We start from the raw sequence: 17,083 nt of genomic DNA, 5'->3' as shown, positions 1-17,083 counted from the left end.
TATCAATCTAGTTAAAAATGCAGTACAAATTTGAGAAATTTGTAAATAATTTCCCAAATTACAATTCAGTGCATATCCTGAATACACCACACTAGGAGAAAACTTCATGGTATTTGGGGAGTATACGCTGATTATTACTATCGGCAATATTGTGTCTAAGTTGTTAACTTCTCTTCTTTTTGTGTAAAGCATCATATTTCTGTTTATTTGCTAAGTTTTGATTTTTTTGCATTTTAGTAAACATAGTCTTTTGCCATTTCATACATGTATGTATGTATGTAAGTAATACATTCTGATTGTTTTGGCCCCCATCCACTCATACTTTTCTCGCCCTTACCAACCCTTTTATCTCCCGATACACCCTCTCCCACTTTCTGCTTGTTTGTGACCCACTGACTTTAACCAGCCACATCCGCATAAGCGTAGGACATGAGGCCTTCCCTTGGGGCACAGGAGACTCACCAGTGGCTCTACCACTGAAAGTCTCCTCCTCCAGCACCCATCCACACCCAACTTCTCCGTGACCTCCCAGCCCACCATCATGACAGAACGAGAGCAGGCCTTGTATTACATAGGCCCAGCAGCCCAGCTGCTGTGGGTTCATGACTGCATCTGCCGTGACATGTCCAGAAGATAGCAGAAAATGTGGAAAGAAATCTACTTATGAGCCAGAGGATGGGGGGTGGGTGTGACCCTCAGTCTTCAGTACAAAATGTTACACTCTTAAAAATCCACAGTAAAGAGCACGGTGTCAATAAATGGCTGCTAAAGTAATCACAGAAGAGAAAGGGGCCAAAAGAAAAGTAGTATGTGTCTCAACTTCTTTTCTTTGAAAATGTGAGAAATGCACACATCTAAAGATGTTTGCGCATCTCAGACCATGGTGCAGCTAACATGATTTACCCTCGGCCCTACAGCTGCTCACTTTGATGCCACAGTGCCGGTGACCTTGACTTCTGGCCTAAAGCAGAAGAATTCTAAGGGAATGGCATACTCAGATTTCAGTACCTATTGTAGTGTGAGCTTATTACATTCTACAGGGCAGTATGAAAACATTTTAAATTGCATAGTGTAATTTGTCAGTGAAACAACCTACAACAGCTAGACACTTCAAAACTCAAACCTTCACCTTGCCCTATATCAAGCTGTGTTAACAGCTTACAGTTTTATTCACTCAAAATGCTAGGTGCAGAACATCTTTGCAGATACGCTGGAAATAAAACAGTTTTTACTAGAAAGTATCACTGTACATTATGCTTTAAGTTTTCTAAGGTTGTACTGTAATAACAATTTCATTAAAAAGTAATAAACAGCACTACTTGGTGAAAATGACTGTTTTAGTAATATAAAAGCTACAGTACTGTTACTGGTTAAAATGTGTATTTCTGCATTTCTTTTGTGCTGAAGTATTTTAGAGGTAGACTGAGCAGAATGCAAAGATATGGGTAAATGATAGGTTTATGTTATAATTTGAAAATACTTATGTACCATTTCATCCTCAATCCTACCTTTAAACATAGTATATCCTGACCAAAGAAAACATTGATAGATTCCTCTAAGACCGGTTTTCTTTTATTCATTCTCTGATCTAAGTAAAAGACTAATTTCTCAAAATATTTCAAAAAGAACTGAAATAACTTGAAATCTTAAATCCATTCTGGAATAGCTATTATGCTTTTTTAGTTATTTTAGTCCATGTTCTTTATGTGATATGTCCTGGTCATTCACACACATCAAAAGAGAGTAGGTAAGTAAATTCACTTGAAAAGAAAATTATACACCCAGAAAACTGGAAGCTCTATGTGAGGCTTTCAAGCGTCAGTTGATAATATGGCTGTCAAGTGAGCACTAACTGTGTCAAGAACTCTCTGAGCCTTTGGAAAGAGGATGCAATGAACCAATAGTGCTTTCACACAAACTCTGGAAAGAAAAGCTATCTCTCAAACAGGTGAAAATGTGTCATCATAAATTGAGTCGTCATTGAATTAGCAGAGTCTGACTTTTCTGAATATTCCCTGTTAGTGTGGCATTCACAGTACTCAACTAGTGTCAGAAGACCACTGCATACATCAAAAAACAGAAAATACATTCCTGTTTTATATCTCACTTACTATGTAGATGATAAAGCTATGTGTTATGTGGTGATGCTTGGGATGAATTATCCACCACTCTGATATTTTACATATGTAGAATTACATAAATAGTTTTAATTTGAATGGATCTCACAGCTTTGATATTGCCTTATATAGGTCATGTTCTCTAAGATGATTTGTCCAATAATAAGCTTTAGTTATAATTTAACCTCTCACCAGCCATTTTCAGCTCACTTATTTATCTAGTTGAGGAAAGACCGCCAGACCCCTGACCTCTCCAGCGTTCCCAGAGGTCTGATTATTCATCACTGCTGGCCAGTGCTGCCAAGGTCCCCGCACTGCTGAACACTGACACACCCAGCCAAATGGAAACGCCCTGTGTAATCCCAGACATTTGTACAAATACCTGTGGGAGTGGCTATGGCTGAAGATAGGTTAGAACATGAAGATGGCTCATTCTTTAAATGTCACAAGGATTTTTAAATATGACATGTGTGTGATAGATTGATAGATACATACATACATAGGATAAATATAATTATTTGAAAAATAATTATCTTCCCCCCCCATAAACACATGTGCACACACAGGGTAGTGATTTGAAAAATAAGTAATAATTATCTTCCCACAGAGCAGTGTTTTGGATATTTCTGCATGAGATGTCACAGCACTGGTATCTTCTTTGTAGCTTTGGCTCATTGGAAATCTACAGTTCTTAAGTAACACATGATAAGCTACTCAGACTAAAACCTAAGACTTCTCTTGATTTTTAATCTGTAAGATGGAGACTTACTGGTAGCTAAATAACTTACTGAAGATTACAACCCAGAACATTCTGTTCCACAAAATGCATGGGACCCTTTGAAGTATTTCCTGATTAACTAGTTCATAATATGACACAAATTAGGTGAAATTTGAATTCAGATCTTGGACTAAACTTCCTGTCACAATTTTACCAACAAATTTAAAAGTTTAACAAATAATTAAGTACTTATAAATGGACAAAACAGTAAGATCTACTTTATTCTGTATTAAATAGTAATGAGAGTAAGAAGTAAGAAATCAATTTTTATTTCTTAGTGAAGAAAAGAAATAAATTTTACTTTATGGGGAAAAGTCCTCAAATTTGAACATGAAATAATTACATTAAAACCTTTTCAGTTGAGAATGTAGCTGAATGACAGTATCTGCCTAGTATGTGAAGGCTCTAAGTTCAAAACCTAGTACCATAAAAAAAAAGGAGGAAAAAAATAGATAAATAGGATTACATAAGCAGTATATTTAATAATAGTAGGTGAAACAAATAGAAAAAAATGTCAGGGATATTTATCCAAATCCTAGAAAGCAATCATCCAGTTAACATTAGTCTCGCTACTCGGTGGTTCTCAACCTTCCTAACGCTGCAACCCTTTAATACAGTTCCTCATGTTGTCATGACACCCCCCCCCAACCATAAAATTATTTTTGTTGCTACTTCATAACTACCTCATAACTGTAATTTTACTATTGTTATGAATTGTAATGAAAATATCTGCTATTTCTGGTGGTCTTAGGTGACCCCTGTGAAAGGGTCATTCAACCCCGAAAGGGGTCACAGCCCACAGGTTGAGAACCATTGCAGTAATTGTTTTCATAATCTCCACATGCTTTCTTTTTTAATAGGAAAATATATATATATATATATATATATATATATATTTATTTATTTATTTCTGGCATTCATCATGCTTATTCCAAAGACCAAAATAAAATAAATTATGGTGTGCCTAATTGAGGCAAATTTATTCAGATCATAGAAACCTAGATTGGGTAGAAGTGTAAATGTATTAATTATCATGCTCTGTAACCTAGTGGAACAAGAATTATATCACTCCAAAACTAAGGAAAATACTAAAATACATCGGCCCACATTTGGTTCTGACATAATATGAAAGTGTTTAGGTTAAAGCCATGGCCCTGCCACAGATTGTTTCTTGATGGTTTTTAAAAGACTGGATCAACAAAATATCTGCTTTGATCAAAATGGAAGGACACTAAGAAAAAGAAACAGTAGCTTCCAGAACAGAAAACAAAGCTGCCTCCCTACATCTATACCATCTACAGATGGCATAACAAATGCATGTAGAAAGTCAAAAAGAATTAAAAACCTGCAAAAGTGAACAAGCAAATTTAGCAAGATCGAATATTATCTGGAAAACCAGTCGTAGCTGAGTGTTGTAGCATAAGTTTGTAATCTCAGCACTCAGGAAGCAGAGAGGCAGGCGGATTACAAGTTTGGGGTTAGTTTGTTAAACTACCAGGTTGAACAATCCAAAAATATTATTTAAAATCAGTTTAGATGCTGATTACAGTAGTATCTAAAATAATAAAATGCCTGAAAACTACAAGATGGCCAAAATACAAATTAATGAAAAAAAGAACTCAGGTAAATGGGCTAAATTTTTAAACATTAGTAAGATATAAATACTACCCAGAGATAGTTACAGTTTCAGTGCAGTGGCTATCAGAATATTAATAGTCCCCTTTTTAAGAACTGAAAGACAAACTCACAAACTCTTACCAAAATTTAAGGAATCATGAATAAATTAAGAGGAAAAAAATCTTACGCTGATGAGATGGTTCAGGGACAAAGGTGCATGGTGCCAAGCCTGGTGACTTCAATTCAAAGTTTAATTCCCTGGACCCAGATGATGGAAGGAAAGAACTAAACCCCACAAGTTGTCCTCTGACTTCCACAGGAGTGCTAGGACTTACATGTGTAAGTATGCACACAGAAGATGGATGGATGGCTGGATGGATGGATGGATAGATAGATAGATAGATAGATAGATAGATAGATAGATAGATAGATAGATAGATGATAGATAGATGTTAAGCAAATAAATACATTAGCAGTTTCAGAACTTACTACACTGGAATAGTAATTTAAACACTACAGTATTGCCGTAAGATAGGTACACAGATTGGTTTGAGCATCCCAAACATACCATATAGCTGTGGACAGTTAGTTTTGACTGGCTGCGGAGTAGGTCCATTCAATGAAGAATAACTTTTTCAGCAAATAATTACATCATACTGCATAAAATGTCAGTGATGCATTGTGTTTGCCCATTAAAAGTATATCATCAAACAAATTAAAATTTGGCTTCAAATGGAACAATGGCTCAAGTACAAGACCTAAACACCATAAAATTCTAGACATAAAGCATAAGGCTAAATTTTTAAGATCAATATGTTCTTTAGATATATACTAAAAGAACAAGTGACAAAAGATAAGTAAAGTGTACTTTGTCACAATTAAAATTCTGCAAAAAGCACATTTTTCAAGAAATTAAGGCAGTGTAAGAGAAAATATTTACAAGCCTCACAAGCAGTTAATATCCATAATGTATAAAGAAGCATGACACAGTAACAGGAAGGTAAGAAAATCAGCTTTTGAAATGGGTCAAGGATTTGAATAGACATTTCTCCAAACAGAGCTATGCAAGTGGCTAAGATGTATATTTAATGCTTCTCAACATCACTTATTATCATGGAATTATTATTGAATCCAACATTAAAAGATAATTCTGGCATGCTAGGATGGTGTAGCATCAGTAATAACAGAAAATAACAACTATTGGCAAGGAAGAATTGAAATTCTCATAACTTGCTAGCAAAATATAAAATGATGAAAACCACCAGGAAAACAGTTTGGAGGATCCTCAAAAGGCTGAATAAAGGATTATCATATGACTCTACAGTTCTACTTCTGGGTATATATAACCAAAAGAATTCAAAGCAAGAGCTAAAACAAGATAGTTGTACACCAGTGGTCATTATTCCATCATCCCCAATAGCCAAATGGTAGGAACAAACCAAGCATCCCTCTGCATGTTAATGGATAAACAAAATGTAGCATGTGCATAGAACAGATAAAAAGAAATAAAACCCATGACAGAACACCCACAGTATGGACACACCTAGACAATTAAGACATATTATCTTATGATCCCACTGATAGACCTGAAATAGGCAAATTCATAGAAAAGAGGTTAGAGATTAGGAGAGTCTGGGAGGGGGAAGGGAGTTGCTGCCTATTGACTGTGTTTTTGTTTAAGGGTTATGTGGAGGGTGGAATATCATGGCAATAGTTACACAGCCTCGTGCATCTAATTAATGTCACTGACTGAACTGTTCTGTTTTTTAATGGCAAGTGCATTTTTTTTTTAAATTTAGGATACTATTTCTTGGTTATAGATACAAAATATTTTAATGCATAATTCAACTTGGCAACTGATAATGACAAAAATATTGTAGCTGTTCTAGAGTGATAAATAGTCACGTTTAACTGCTTCAATAAAAAAGGCCAACATTTGCAGGATTAATACATTTAACTCTGGAGGACTAAAGACACCGAAGATGAAGAATGCATTTAAAATCCGTTTGCACTAACTTTTCAAGTATGTTAACCAGGCAAGTCTATACCTATTTGTGACTATAAATATCACACTCCACCTCCACTAAGACCTACTTATATCAGTCAACTCCACACACACACACACACACACACACACACACACACACACACACACACAAATCTTACATAATGTGAAGAATGGAAAACAGTGAAACGCAGTGCTTTACCCTTTCACCTGGCCCATCGCATATGAAAACGATGGCCTGACTCCTTCTGAAATACTAGTTTCAGAGCTCAGTAAAGAAATTTTTCATGAGAACTACAAAATACCTTTTCAGTTTATTCATGGAAAGATTCAGCCTCTGCTGAAAATAAATTTGAAAGACACGGTGTGGGACATGCTCCAGTGATGTGTGAATCGCTCCCCTGTTCTTTGAGATCTGTGCTCATGGATAGGCCCCCCCACCCGTTCACACAGCAAATACCCTGTACAGGAAGTCACCAAGGACAGGCTGCAAGCTGCTGAGACTGCAGAAAAGCCCGGAAAGCAGCCTTCTACAAACGCTGATGGAAAAGATGAAATGCAACCATATCTTCTGGGGGAAAGGTCACAACCTTGTTATGTAAGATATGAGAGTCATCTTTCAGAGGCAAAATTCTTTTTACAAAATAGAGTTTTAGAAGAAACAGGCACTTTGGGTTCTGGAATTGTGATAGTGTTTATACCCCTTCTGAGCCTAATAGCGATTTGAAAATGTTTTTAAATGTCTTTCTTGCTCCCTGATTTTACTGCAATTAATCTCATTAAGAGATTGTCTAATAAAATAAAACCAGTCATATTCCATCTCCATTTTTATTCACCTGTCCTTTGAATAGGTTAGCTCAGTATTTTTTTCTTTAGAATTCATATTAACTCAAAACACCGCATTCTGGACAGCAAGCCTGTCTGCTGCACATCGTCCTGATCATTAGGACCCAACAGGGCGCCTGCACGGGCACCTTACTAACTGCCTGCTGCCGTGTGAGCAAAGACCCCTGCAGCATCTTAAAGGAAACAGCCACCTAGAAGCACACATTCATTTGTTCATTGTAGTCATTTTAGAAGTCAACTGTCAGAGAAGTACAGATAAACCACCAACTCAGAAGGAGACTAGAATATTCCTGTGAAGGCTCCAAAATGTAGCATGGCCATGAGGATTTTAGTTCAACTCATTTGAATTGTACATAGAGAATAACATTATTACAAATATGACTCAAGACTAGAAAATGTGAATGTTAAGTCAGCTGGTATGAAAGTTTTTCTGAAGACTCGGTACAGAAGATAAGTGTGATGTTCCAGACAAACACCAGAAGCTACCTGCACTTGACAGCTGCTAGCAGAGGGGCCATCAGTTTCCTTGGGTCCAGTGGCACCGGGTACATCAGCTGCACTGCAGGGCAGGCCTCACCTCAGGAGGGGTTGGGCCAACACAACTCAGACTCCATATCATTGTTGTCTTGAGAGAGAGAAATAACAATTGAGTGAGTAATGTGGTGGGGAGAACCTAGGAAGATTGGGGGAAGGAAAAGAACGATATCAAAATACATTGTGTGAAATTCTCAAAGAATAAATGAAGAAATTACTTGGGGGATAGGAGGATCTGCACCTGGGCAGACTGCAGACTCAAGTACTTTTATGGAACAGATTTATTAAACTTTAAGGATTCTGATCTGATTTTATGCAAACTATTCCTGAAGCTAAAAACAATTACTAGTTTTCCAGTGTCCAGAACTGTTAAACCTTGGAGATTTAGCCCATTTGCCAGTTAAGAAGTTATTTAGCCCAGTTCGTTCATGTGTGTGTGTGTGTGTGTGTGTGTGTGTGTGTGTGTGTGTGAAGTACACACTTCTAGGATGGTGACAGTATTAGCCAGAGTAGCAGCCTTTGCTATGGCTGTCTGGGAGCCTCTTGCCCATAGGATATATCACAAAGGAGCAGATACTGTCTACACGTGTCATGGGATGAGATTCATGGAACGACATTGAGCTTATAAAACTATCTTTTGCAACAAGCACTAAGTATGCTATGTTCCAGAGCTGTGCAAAGCATCCCTCTGCTCCAGTGGGAACACTTTATCTTCCACAACTGTTTACCATACAGACATCATTGAAGAGACAGTCCAAAATGCAGGAAATATCTCTGCTTTCAAAATATGTTGACGTACAAAGCCGGACGGAGAAATCTCACCTAACAGCAAACATATAAAAGCATGATATACTAGCCAGGCAAGAACAGAGCAAAACAGTATCAGCAGACCCGTCCCCTCGTTAACATGAAGAAAATACCATATGAAATAGTAACAATGTGAGGCGGTAAACAAAAGTCAGTGCAGTCGTATGGCATTTATACTGTGCAGAAAGGTGCAATTTTAAGAAATGGGGGGAAATCTATTGCCTTGGCAGATTTTTAAAAGTTATTCGACATTGGGAATGAAGGATTATTTCTAAGTAAAATAAGCCAGACACAGACAAAATGCCACGATTTCTTTCAGCTGATTATCCTGTGTTTTAATTTTTATGTATGGGGGCTGAATAATGGAACAAGAGAAGGGTTGCACTAGGCTGGGGAGATGCCTTGGTGGGTGAAGCACTTGGCATCCGAGTGTAAGAATCAGGGTTCTGATCCCCAGCACCCAGCTGTATACACAGTACTTGTGAGGGGCAGAATAGCTGGGGTCCCTAAGCACCCTGCCCTGCCCTGCCCTGCCCCGCCCCGCCCCGCCCTGCCCCGCCCCGCCCCGCCCCGCCCCGCCCAGGGGAGACCTTGACTCAGTAATGAAGCAGAGTAATCAGGAAAGATGCTCAACGGTGACCTCTATTCCACGGTCACTCATATGCCCACCTGCACATGTGTCCACACACACACACACACAAACATGCACTCACATGTACGTGAAAAAAAAAAACACTCTAAACATTAAGCGGAATTCTTAACAGAGAGTGAAAAAGTGAGTATGGGCTGATAGCAGAAGGAAGGGAACCCGGAAAGGAAACCCGGCACGTAGGGTGGAGAGTGAAGTGGAGGTCGATGAAAACGGTGTATGAAAATGCCACACCCATTTATAATATACACTAACATCAAATGCTTTTACAATATATTCCACATTAGAAAACTAAAAACATCTAGTTGAGCTTATCTCATTAGCAGACTAAGCAGGGGGTGGGGGCTATGTAGACATCCTAATAGACACAGAGAAGTTATTCTGAGTTGAGAAAGTATGCGGAATACTGGTATAAATAGAGATTTTTATGGTTCCCTGGGGAGTACACTTTTCTCTGTGATACAGTTCCTCACCCTCCCGTGCTAGAGTAGATGCCGAACGCCCTCCAGGTTGCATGTCTCCATCATGTTTACACTTCTCTACAGGATGGTTGAAATGCACTACACATCGGATCATAGCTGAAAGCATGCATTAGGACCAAGTAATTCTCATTTCTCATCATGTGTCTCACAAAGTAGTTTGTATTGTTTATAACCATGAACCCAGGTTCAGAATCTTCTCATTCCATTGACACCAATCCAGATCCATTTCTAGGACAACGGGGTTGCAGATATTAAAGTTTGTATGTTGTCATCATCATGCTTTTAGATACATCGACTCCCAGATGATATGATTTATATGGGGGCAAAGCATGGCTCCAGGGAATGAGAAGAGCCTCAGCTACTACAGTGGGTAGTGTGGCCCTCAGAAGCCAAACCCTATCAGATGAGATCGTTTAACCTTACTATTTGATTCATCTGGCTATCAGGAAACTAAGTTTCAGTTACATTTAAATTAATTTACTGATTAAATTGAGTAAATTGAGCCTGCCTCCTATGAGGATGATAGTTTTTTAAGAAACTGACAGTGTTCCAGACTGAATTTCTTCATGACAGGCATCATGTCAAAATATCTTTAGATCTTTGCTAAATTATAGATCATATACTCTCCATGAGATGTAATAACTTCGTTTTACCATGTGATGCTCTGACAGTCTGTTTAAGGTCAGCAACTGACTTCAAAAAATTCAGTGAGTCCAAAGGAACACGGAAGCCATTTGGGCTAAGAATATTGAGCTTGCTGATTGAGAAAAAAAAATGACATATGAAAGGCAATGCAGGTTTCTCCTCTAATAAAAATGCGAATCTACCCTTTACTAGATGTTCTGTGTGGGCCAGCCCTTTGCTTTGTGTCTGTTAATTCATTTCACTCTCCCACAGGACAAGGGGCTTGAATTTCATGGCCACCGTCACCTTCTAGTGGAGTCTGCACTGAACACTGAAGTTTGTGTCCTGATGTTTTCTAGTGTCCTGTCATAGTTTACTTCTCCCCACTGAATAACTCTCTGTGAAGTGGTTTTTGTTTTTAAGCCAGCTTTGATTTAGAAACTGCCATTATCCCATGCAGTTTACATCACTAGAAATTCCAAAGCTTCCTGTAAATTCCTGTTCACTCCCCTCCTGCCTAAAAACCAGTCAAAGAAAATTAAATTAGCCAGCCCAATGACCACTATCTACTTCCCATATAAAAGTTTGTTTCATTCGATCTGGTGCCATGACCTGTACTTCCCTCGCCGCCTCCTTTTGGTATCTTTCACCAATACAGGATGTAGGTACACGGGAATATAGTGACACCGCGCAACAGTAAATTGAGGCTCTCTGGGAGTCCAGCACGTGGACAGTTACTCACAAAACACCATTTCTTGGTTTGTATCAGCTCTCTGGTTTTTCTGGCATGACTATCCCTATTGAAATACATACTGATACTATTGGTTATTTGATCCATTGCACTTTATTTTTGACCTATGTACTTGGAATCTGAATAATCCCACCCTATACATCATTCTTTCGGACCAGGAAAAACAGGTTTTTAATACTAACAGTAACTTCTAATAGCAGTATTCCATCTCTAGCCTGCTTGGGTGAGGAAGCCTTTGAAAGGTGTGTAAACTACTTTGAGATTGTTTCTCTTGATGCATTTGAGTAGTAACTAAGTGTGAGAAAACTGTCCCCCACTTCCTCGCTCCTACGACGGTAATGACTTCAGTTTTGAAGACAGAAAGCTTCGAAGACTGATGGACTCTTCCCTGACGTTTCACATGGGGATGGCTCACAGGCTGAGTGCATAGTAGTTCAGCTCATCTGAACACAAAGATAACACATTTGTGCTTATCTAAGTAAAAGAAAAAAAAAGCATTAAAAAATAATAGTTTAGGAAGAAGCATGTGCCTGCCCAGTGTCACGACATGCTGAGCAAAGAGAGCCACGCACAGGCATGCCTTCCCCTGCTTCGAGGAGAAAGCATGGGGGGATTGGGCACAGTTATCGTGAGGAGAAAAACAGTGTGCTATGGAAGAGAGAGACAGAATGGCTCATTTCTTGTGGCCAGAAGCGTATCTGATGAAGAGAAAGCGGTGAAGAGGAGCAGGCTGAAGCAGGTGACCTGACTGCCACTCAGTGACACGGTGATGTCTGGGCCTGGGCTGCTGCAGGGTCCATGCCTAGATCCATGGCCCCGATGCAGCCATGATCTGTGTTAATGTCCGATGCTTTTGATACCACGGAAGGCTGAGAGGATTGGGCTATACAGAGTTGGCCCCGTCCCTCAATGGCTGCAGCACCACGGAAAACTGGTCCAACCCGTTACCGGCTGCATCACTCAGGAGAGAGTGCCCTACACCTCACCTGGGCAGCACCTTAGAACTAACTCACCCTGTTCTCAGGGGCAGGGCGGGCAAACCCTAAGGGCACGGGAATGGGAAAGCAGGTCATGCCCCTCTCGTCTCCCACGTGGCGGTATGAATGAGAGGAAAGGTGCTCTCCTTCCTTTACCTCCCGACAGACACCTGCAGCTGGTTGGGGGCCAGACCTAACCCCTCACTCGCTGCAGCACTCGGGAGAATGGGCCCTGCACTGCACAGCTGACCCAGTAGACAGGGATGTGGGTGGGCCAGCCCCGAAGTTGTGAGCTGTCCCCATGACTTACCCTGTCAAATGCTGGCTCACACAGCCCCCCCCCCACCAATGCCTGGGGCAGGTGGGAGAGCTGTTCACATTACTCATCTGTCATGGGTTAGGGCAGGGACAATCCCCACCCACCCACTTGCCTCAGTGGGAGAGCTGCCCTGAGGTCAGAAGAGCTGGAGAGCTGTCCCTGCCCCTTATCAGCTGCAGCACTCAGGAGAATGGCCCCCACACCTCTACTGGGCTGCACAGTAGAGGTGGCCCTGAAGGTGCAGGTGTGGAGAACTGCCCCTGAGGATGTAAAAGCTGTAAAAGCCTGAGGCCTGACTGCATCCCTTGCTCATCCCTGCAAGGGATAAAGCAGCCAAGGCAAAGCTGGAGAACTCACCCTGGTGGTGAAGTCAGGCTGACCAACCCTGCACTACACAGGTCCAGAACCAGGGTTAAGTGTTGGCCAACCCTAACATCCACCCAACTGTAATCTGCCGGAGCACGGGTTGGGGCTGTATGGTCCTGTGAACTCAGGGCTACAGGATGTTCATGACACAGGGCAGAAACGGGATGTCCAGGAAGATTCCCAGTGAGGGTCCAGAGTAGATGGTGCAGGAGAGAGCCTGGGCCTTGAACCAGGCCAGTGATTCTTTTCGATTAACACCTGTATGTAAGCAGCTATGGATCCTTAGTGACTCTGTCAAACTACAGCTCCCATGAGATTTTCTCTTTCTTTTTTTCTTAAATTTTATTTTGTTTTTTGGGGGGTTTACAGAGGCAGAGGGAGGATTCAAGAGGCCAGGAGATGGGTGGGATCAGGATGCATGATGTGAAAGACACACAGATAAATTTTAAAAATGTTTTAACAGTTTAATTCTTTGAGAACTTTATACAGTGTAGTTTCATTATAGTCACCTCCAGCTCCTCATAGATCCACCCCCACATCCCTAATCACTCAACTGCTTGCTTTTGTTTTCCTTTGAAGACTATCAAGTCTAATTCATTTGCCCAAATAATTCTGGGGATGGGGCCTCCTCCTGGACTGTGACTGACCTGCTAAATCACCACGCTTAAGATTGTATCCTCTCCTAGAAGCTAGCAGTTGCGAGAGAGAGAGAGAGAGAGAGAGAGAGAGAGAGAGAGAGAGAGGGAGGGAGGGAGGGAGGGAGGGAGAGGTGTGTGTGTGTGTGTGTGTGTGTGTGTGTGTGTGTGAATAATATTTAATGAGGCCTTACACCAGTATCTGCCAATGGTATATGATGTTATGTAAGGAAAAACTAGAAGTTTGACAGCCCAGAAATGCTGGCTTCATTACTTTGTTCTTTTTCACATGTTGCAATGTACTAAAGGTGGCAAATGCCCAGTTAATCAGATTATCAGCTAAACATGTAGCACAAAGGGACTTAAGCAGAGTCTACAAAACACTAACGATGCCAACAAACAAACAAACCTGACAGATTATCCTAATTAAGCTCCTTGTGATCTACAAAAGTTAATAATTAAAATACCAAATGAAATGCGAGGAGGTCAGATGGAGACAATTACAAATTATCTAAAACCTACCTGAGAGGTAGGTAGCTCAGCATCTTACTCTAAAACAAACCTTAGTTTCCCTTTAACTTGCCCCTCGTGTTTTCAGCCTACATAATACAAATAGATGTAATATATAACTTAACAAACAGCAAGCTAGAACTGTTCCTGATTGAAGCGGTTGGGCTTTAAATAGCCATCCGGGAGCCAGGCGAATTCACCCTTGCTGTCTGAATTAGCGCCGAATCTGGAGCAGGCCAAGTCCCATCACTCACTTGCTACCAATGATGAAGCAGAATTTGCTCCAAGCTAGAGCCTCATCTGACCTTTACACTACTAGCCAGTGCCAGACATCTTTTTGTTTAAGTAAATAATATAGTTTACTGCCCTCTTACATCAATAAGTAAAAAAAAATAAAGTATGTGGTAGTTAATAGTGAAGTTATACATCTTTTTAAATGTTTCTGTAAGCCTTATATACTGGCTGTTTGAGTTTGCTTCTCTGTTGCTGTGGTAAACGCTGTAACCAAAAGCAACGTGAGGAAGGAAAAGGTTTTTTAGCTTACACTTACAGCCCTTCTCCAAGGGAAGCCAAGGCAGGAACTCAAAACAGAATCCTGAAAGCTGGAACTGAAGCAGAGGTCATGGACCAGTGATGTTTACTGGCTTTCTCCTCTGGCTTGTTCAGTTACCCTTCTTTTTTTTTATTTTACATATCGATCCCAGTTCCTTCTACCTCTCTCCATTCTACCACCCCCCCCCCACACACACACACACACACACTCCACAGGGAGGGTGATGCCTTCCAGGAGGGATCATCAAATCTGTCAAGTCATCTTCAGTAGAGTCTAGGCCCTCTCCCCACCTCTAGGCTAAGGGAGTATCCCTCCATGGGGAATGTGCTCCCAAAGTCTTTTTGTGCACCAGGGATACATCCTGGTTCCACTGTCAGAGGTCCCTTAATCTGCCAACTACCCTTCTTACAGAGCTTAGATGCATCTTCCCAGAAGTGACACTATCCACAATGGGTTGGACCTTTCTGCATCAATTATTAGTTAAGAAAATAGCTCACAGTGATGGCCACAGATCAGTAGATCTAGGCAGTTTCTCAATTGAGGTTCCCTCTTCCCAGGTGTGTCGAGTTGCCATCCCATTGGCCAACAAACAAAAGCGCATTTCTGTTGACCAAGTTATACTCAGGCTCCAGATACTTGCCTAGTAAATATCCCCAGAATTGCATGTTTCTCAGAAATGTAATAAGGGATTATGCCTCTGAAATTTGCTTTTCTCCACCAGCCAATCTAAGTAGGTCTGTGCTTTGAAGAACATGAAACTTAAAGCTAATTTTCTTTGTAGGGGTACTATTGTGTCTGTTCAACTCATTCAGGGCTAAAACAATAAATATTTTCTTGTAGAAAGTTGCTCGATCAACTGATCTGAATAAAACTGTCAAGGAGAAAGATGAAAAGGTCAGTTAGTGTTGCAAATCACCGAATAATTAGTTCTGGTTGCAGTTGTGATGACTAGGGTTTAATTTCAGAAAATGTGTATGGGAAAATAATCTTCACAACTCCTGTCAGGTGAATCTGATGAGAAGTCTCAGACCCAAAGTCACCATAAACATGGTCGAAGTTACGGACCAGGTTTGTCTGCTGCCCTGCCTTTTATATCCCAAACTGAGACTTCTCACCGTTGCTCATCATTGAGAAAGCAGTTGTCATACACATAGTACACCATTCAGTGAAGCCAAGACAAGCTTTGTTCCAGGCACTGTGATAATACAGCTTCCTTTGTAATCATGCCACTGATTTCAGTGAGCTGGAAAGTAACTTGACTCCTGTATCTTCTAGGATTCCACAGACATGCAGCTCCAATGACACGAAGGCAGTTCCCACACGGTGCACACAGGATGGACTACCTGCACTTTGAGGATGACAGCCGTGGGTGGTGGTTTGACATGGATATGGTGATCATCTATATTTATTCAGTGAACTGGGTCATTGGATTCATTGTTTTCTGCTTTCTTTGCTATTTTTTCTTTCCGTTTTAGGAATCATCATACTCAGCTATAATTGAACAGTCTTAAATACAAACAACAATGGCTTAAACATTTTGAGAGTGTGCTTTTTAGTTTTTATAATGTTGCATTATAAAAATTGTTAGTGTTTATAGAAATTCTGAGGATAACGGATTTATTAATGTCTTTCATGTAACAACCTAAATTTTATTTGAGAGCTGATGTACCAGTCATTAGGAACAGTGAACTATTAATTCCATAGACTCTACTTTAGGACTTGGGTTCTAATTTTACAGTATCACTTTTATACTTACTATGATTGTAAAAACTGAGGTTTTACCTCCAATTAAAAACAGTAAAAATATTAAATGAATAATCTGGATGGATAGCATCATTATTACTAAGATGTTTAGTCAAGTACTGCATATTCTTAGGCAAATGATGTGTATTAAATATAAACCATATTCTCTGGGAACTAATCAAGCAGGGTATATTGCATTTCGATATCTGAATATCTCTACTCTGTCTCCTTCTAGTACCAAAAAAATCTGACTCTCCTTTTTGTAGACGTCATAGCTTTGGTGCAACATTTTTAACTATGATAAGAACACAATGTTCCATGCAATCAGACTAACACCAGATAGCTATGTTAGAGAGCCATATGAACACTTCCAATTTCAGAATGAATCACTGAGAAACAATGACAAATCTGACCTTTAGTGACCTAAATGACCAGTGCATGTCCAGGCTATAATTAATCTGGTGATTTATTTAACTAGAAGATTGTCAGTGTGCAATAAAGAGTGGCTTTTACATTTTTATTGTTGTTATTTGACTTAATATGCGGAATAAAGAGTTGCTAAAATGGGATTATGGTTTACATAAAGAAAGACTGATGTTTGATCATAACACAATAATCGTTATGTTACATTTTTTCCATATTTCAAGAGGAAAATAAAGTATTACTGTGTGAGCAGGAAATGAGGAAGGTATCCTGATTCAAAAATGAAAAAAAAAAAGGAAAGACAAAAGCTTATGTGTTTACTGGGACAGTTTTGGGTTTTTTTGTTT

The 17,083-nt window shown here is 40.0% G+C and overlaps 1 protein-coding gene across 2 annotated transcripts in view; it reads left to right on the top strand.

The window, feature by feature from the left end:
• Nucleotides 1-16,833, top strand: part of Rnf180 (ring finger protein 180) — a 143,409-nt gene extending 126,576 nt beyond the window's left edge. For both annotated transcript variants that reach the window (XM_051182892.1, XM_051182891.1), the window contains one exon: nucleotides 15,846-16,833. In XM_051182892.1, the coding sequence (XP_051038849.1) occupies nucleotides 15,846-16,045 (200 nt within the window). In that variant the 3' untranslated portion in view covers nucleotides 16,046-16,833. The remainder of the gene's footprint in view (nucleotides 1-15,845) is intronic.
• Nucleotides 16,834-17,083: the final 250 nt, after the last annotated feature.

This window comes from Phodopus roborovskii, unplaced genomic scaffold (assembly GCF_943737965.1).
Source record: "Phodopus roborovskii unplaced genomic scaffold, PHOROB, whole genome shotgun sequence".
Taxonomy (NCBI): domain Eukaryota; kingdom Metazoa; phylum Chordata; class Mammalia; order Rodentia; family Cricetidae; genus Phodopus; species Phodopus roborovskii.
Note: the sequence above shows the minus strand (reverse complement) of the source record. Positions and strands in the feature narration are given on the sequence as shown.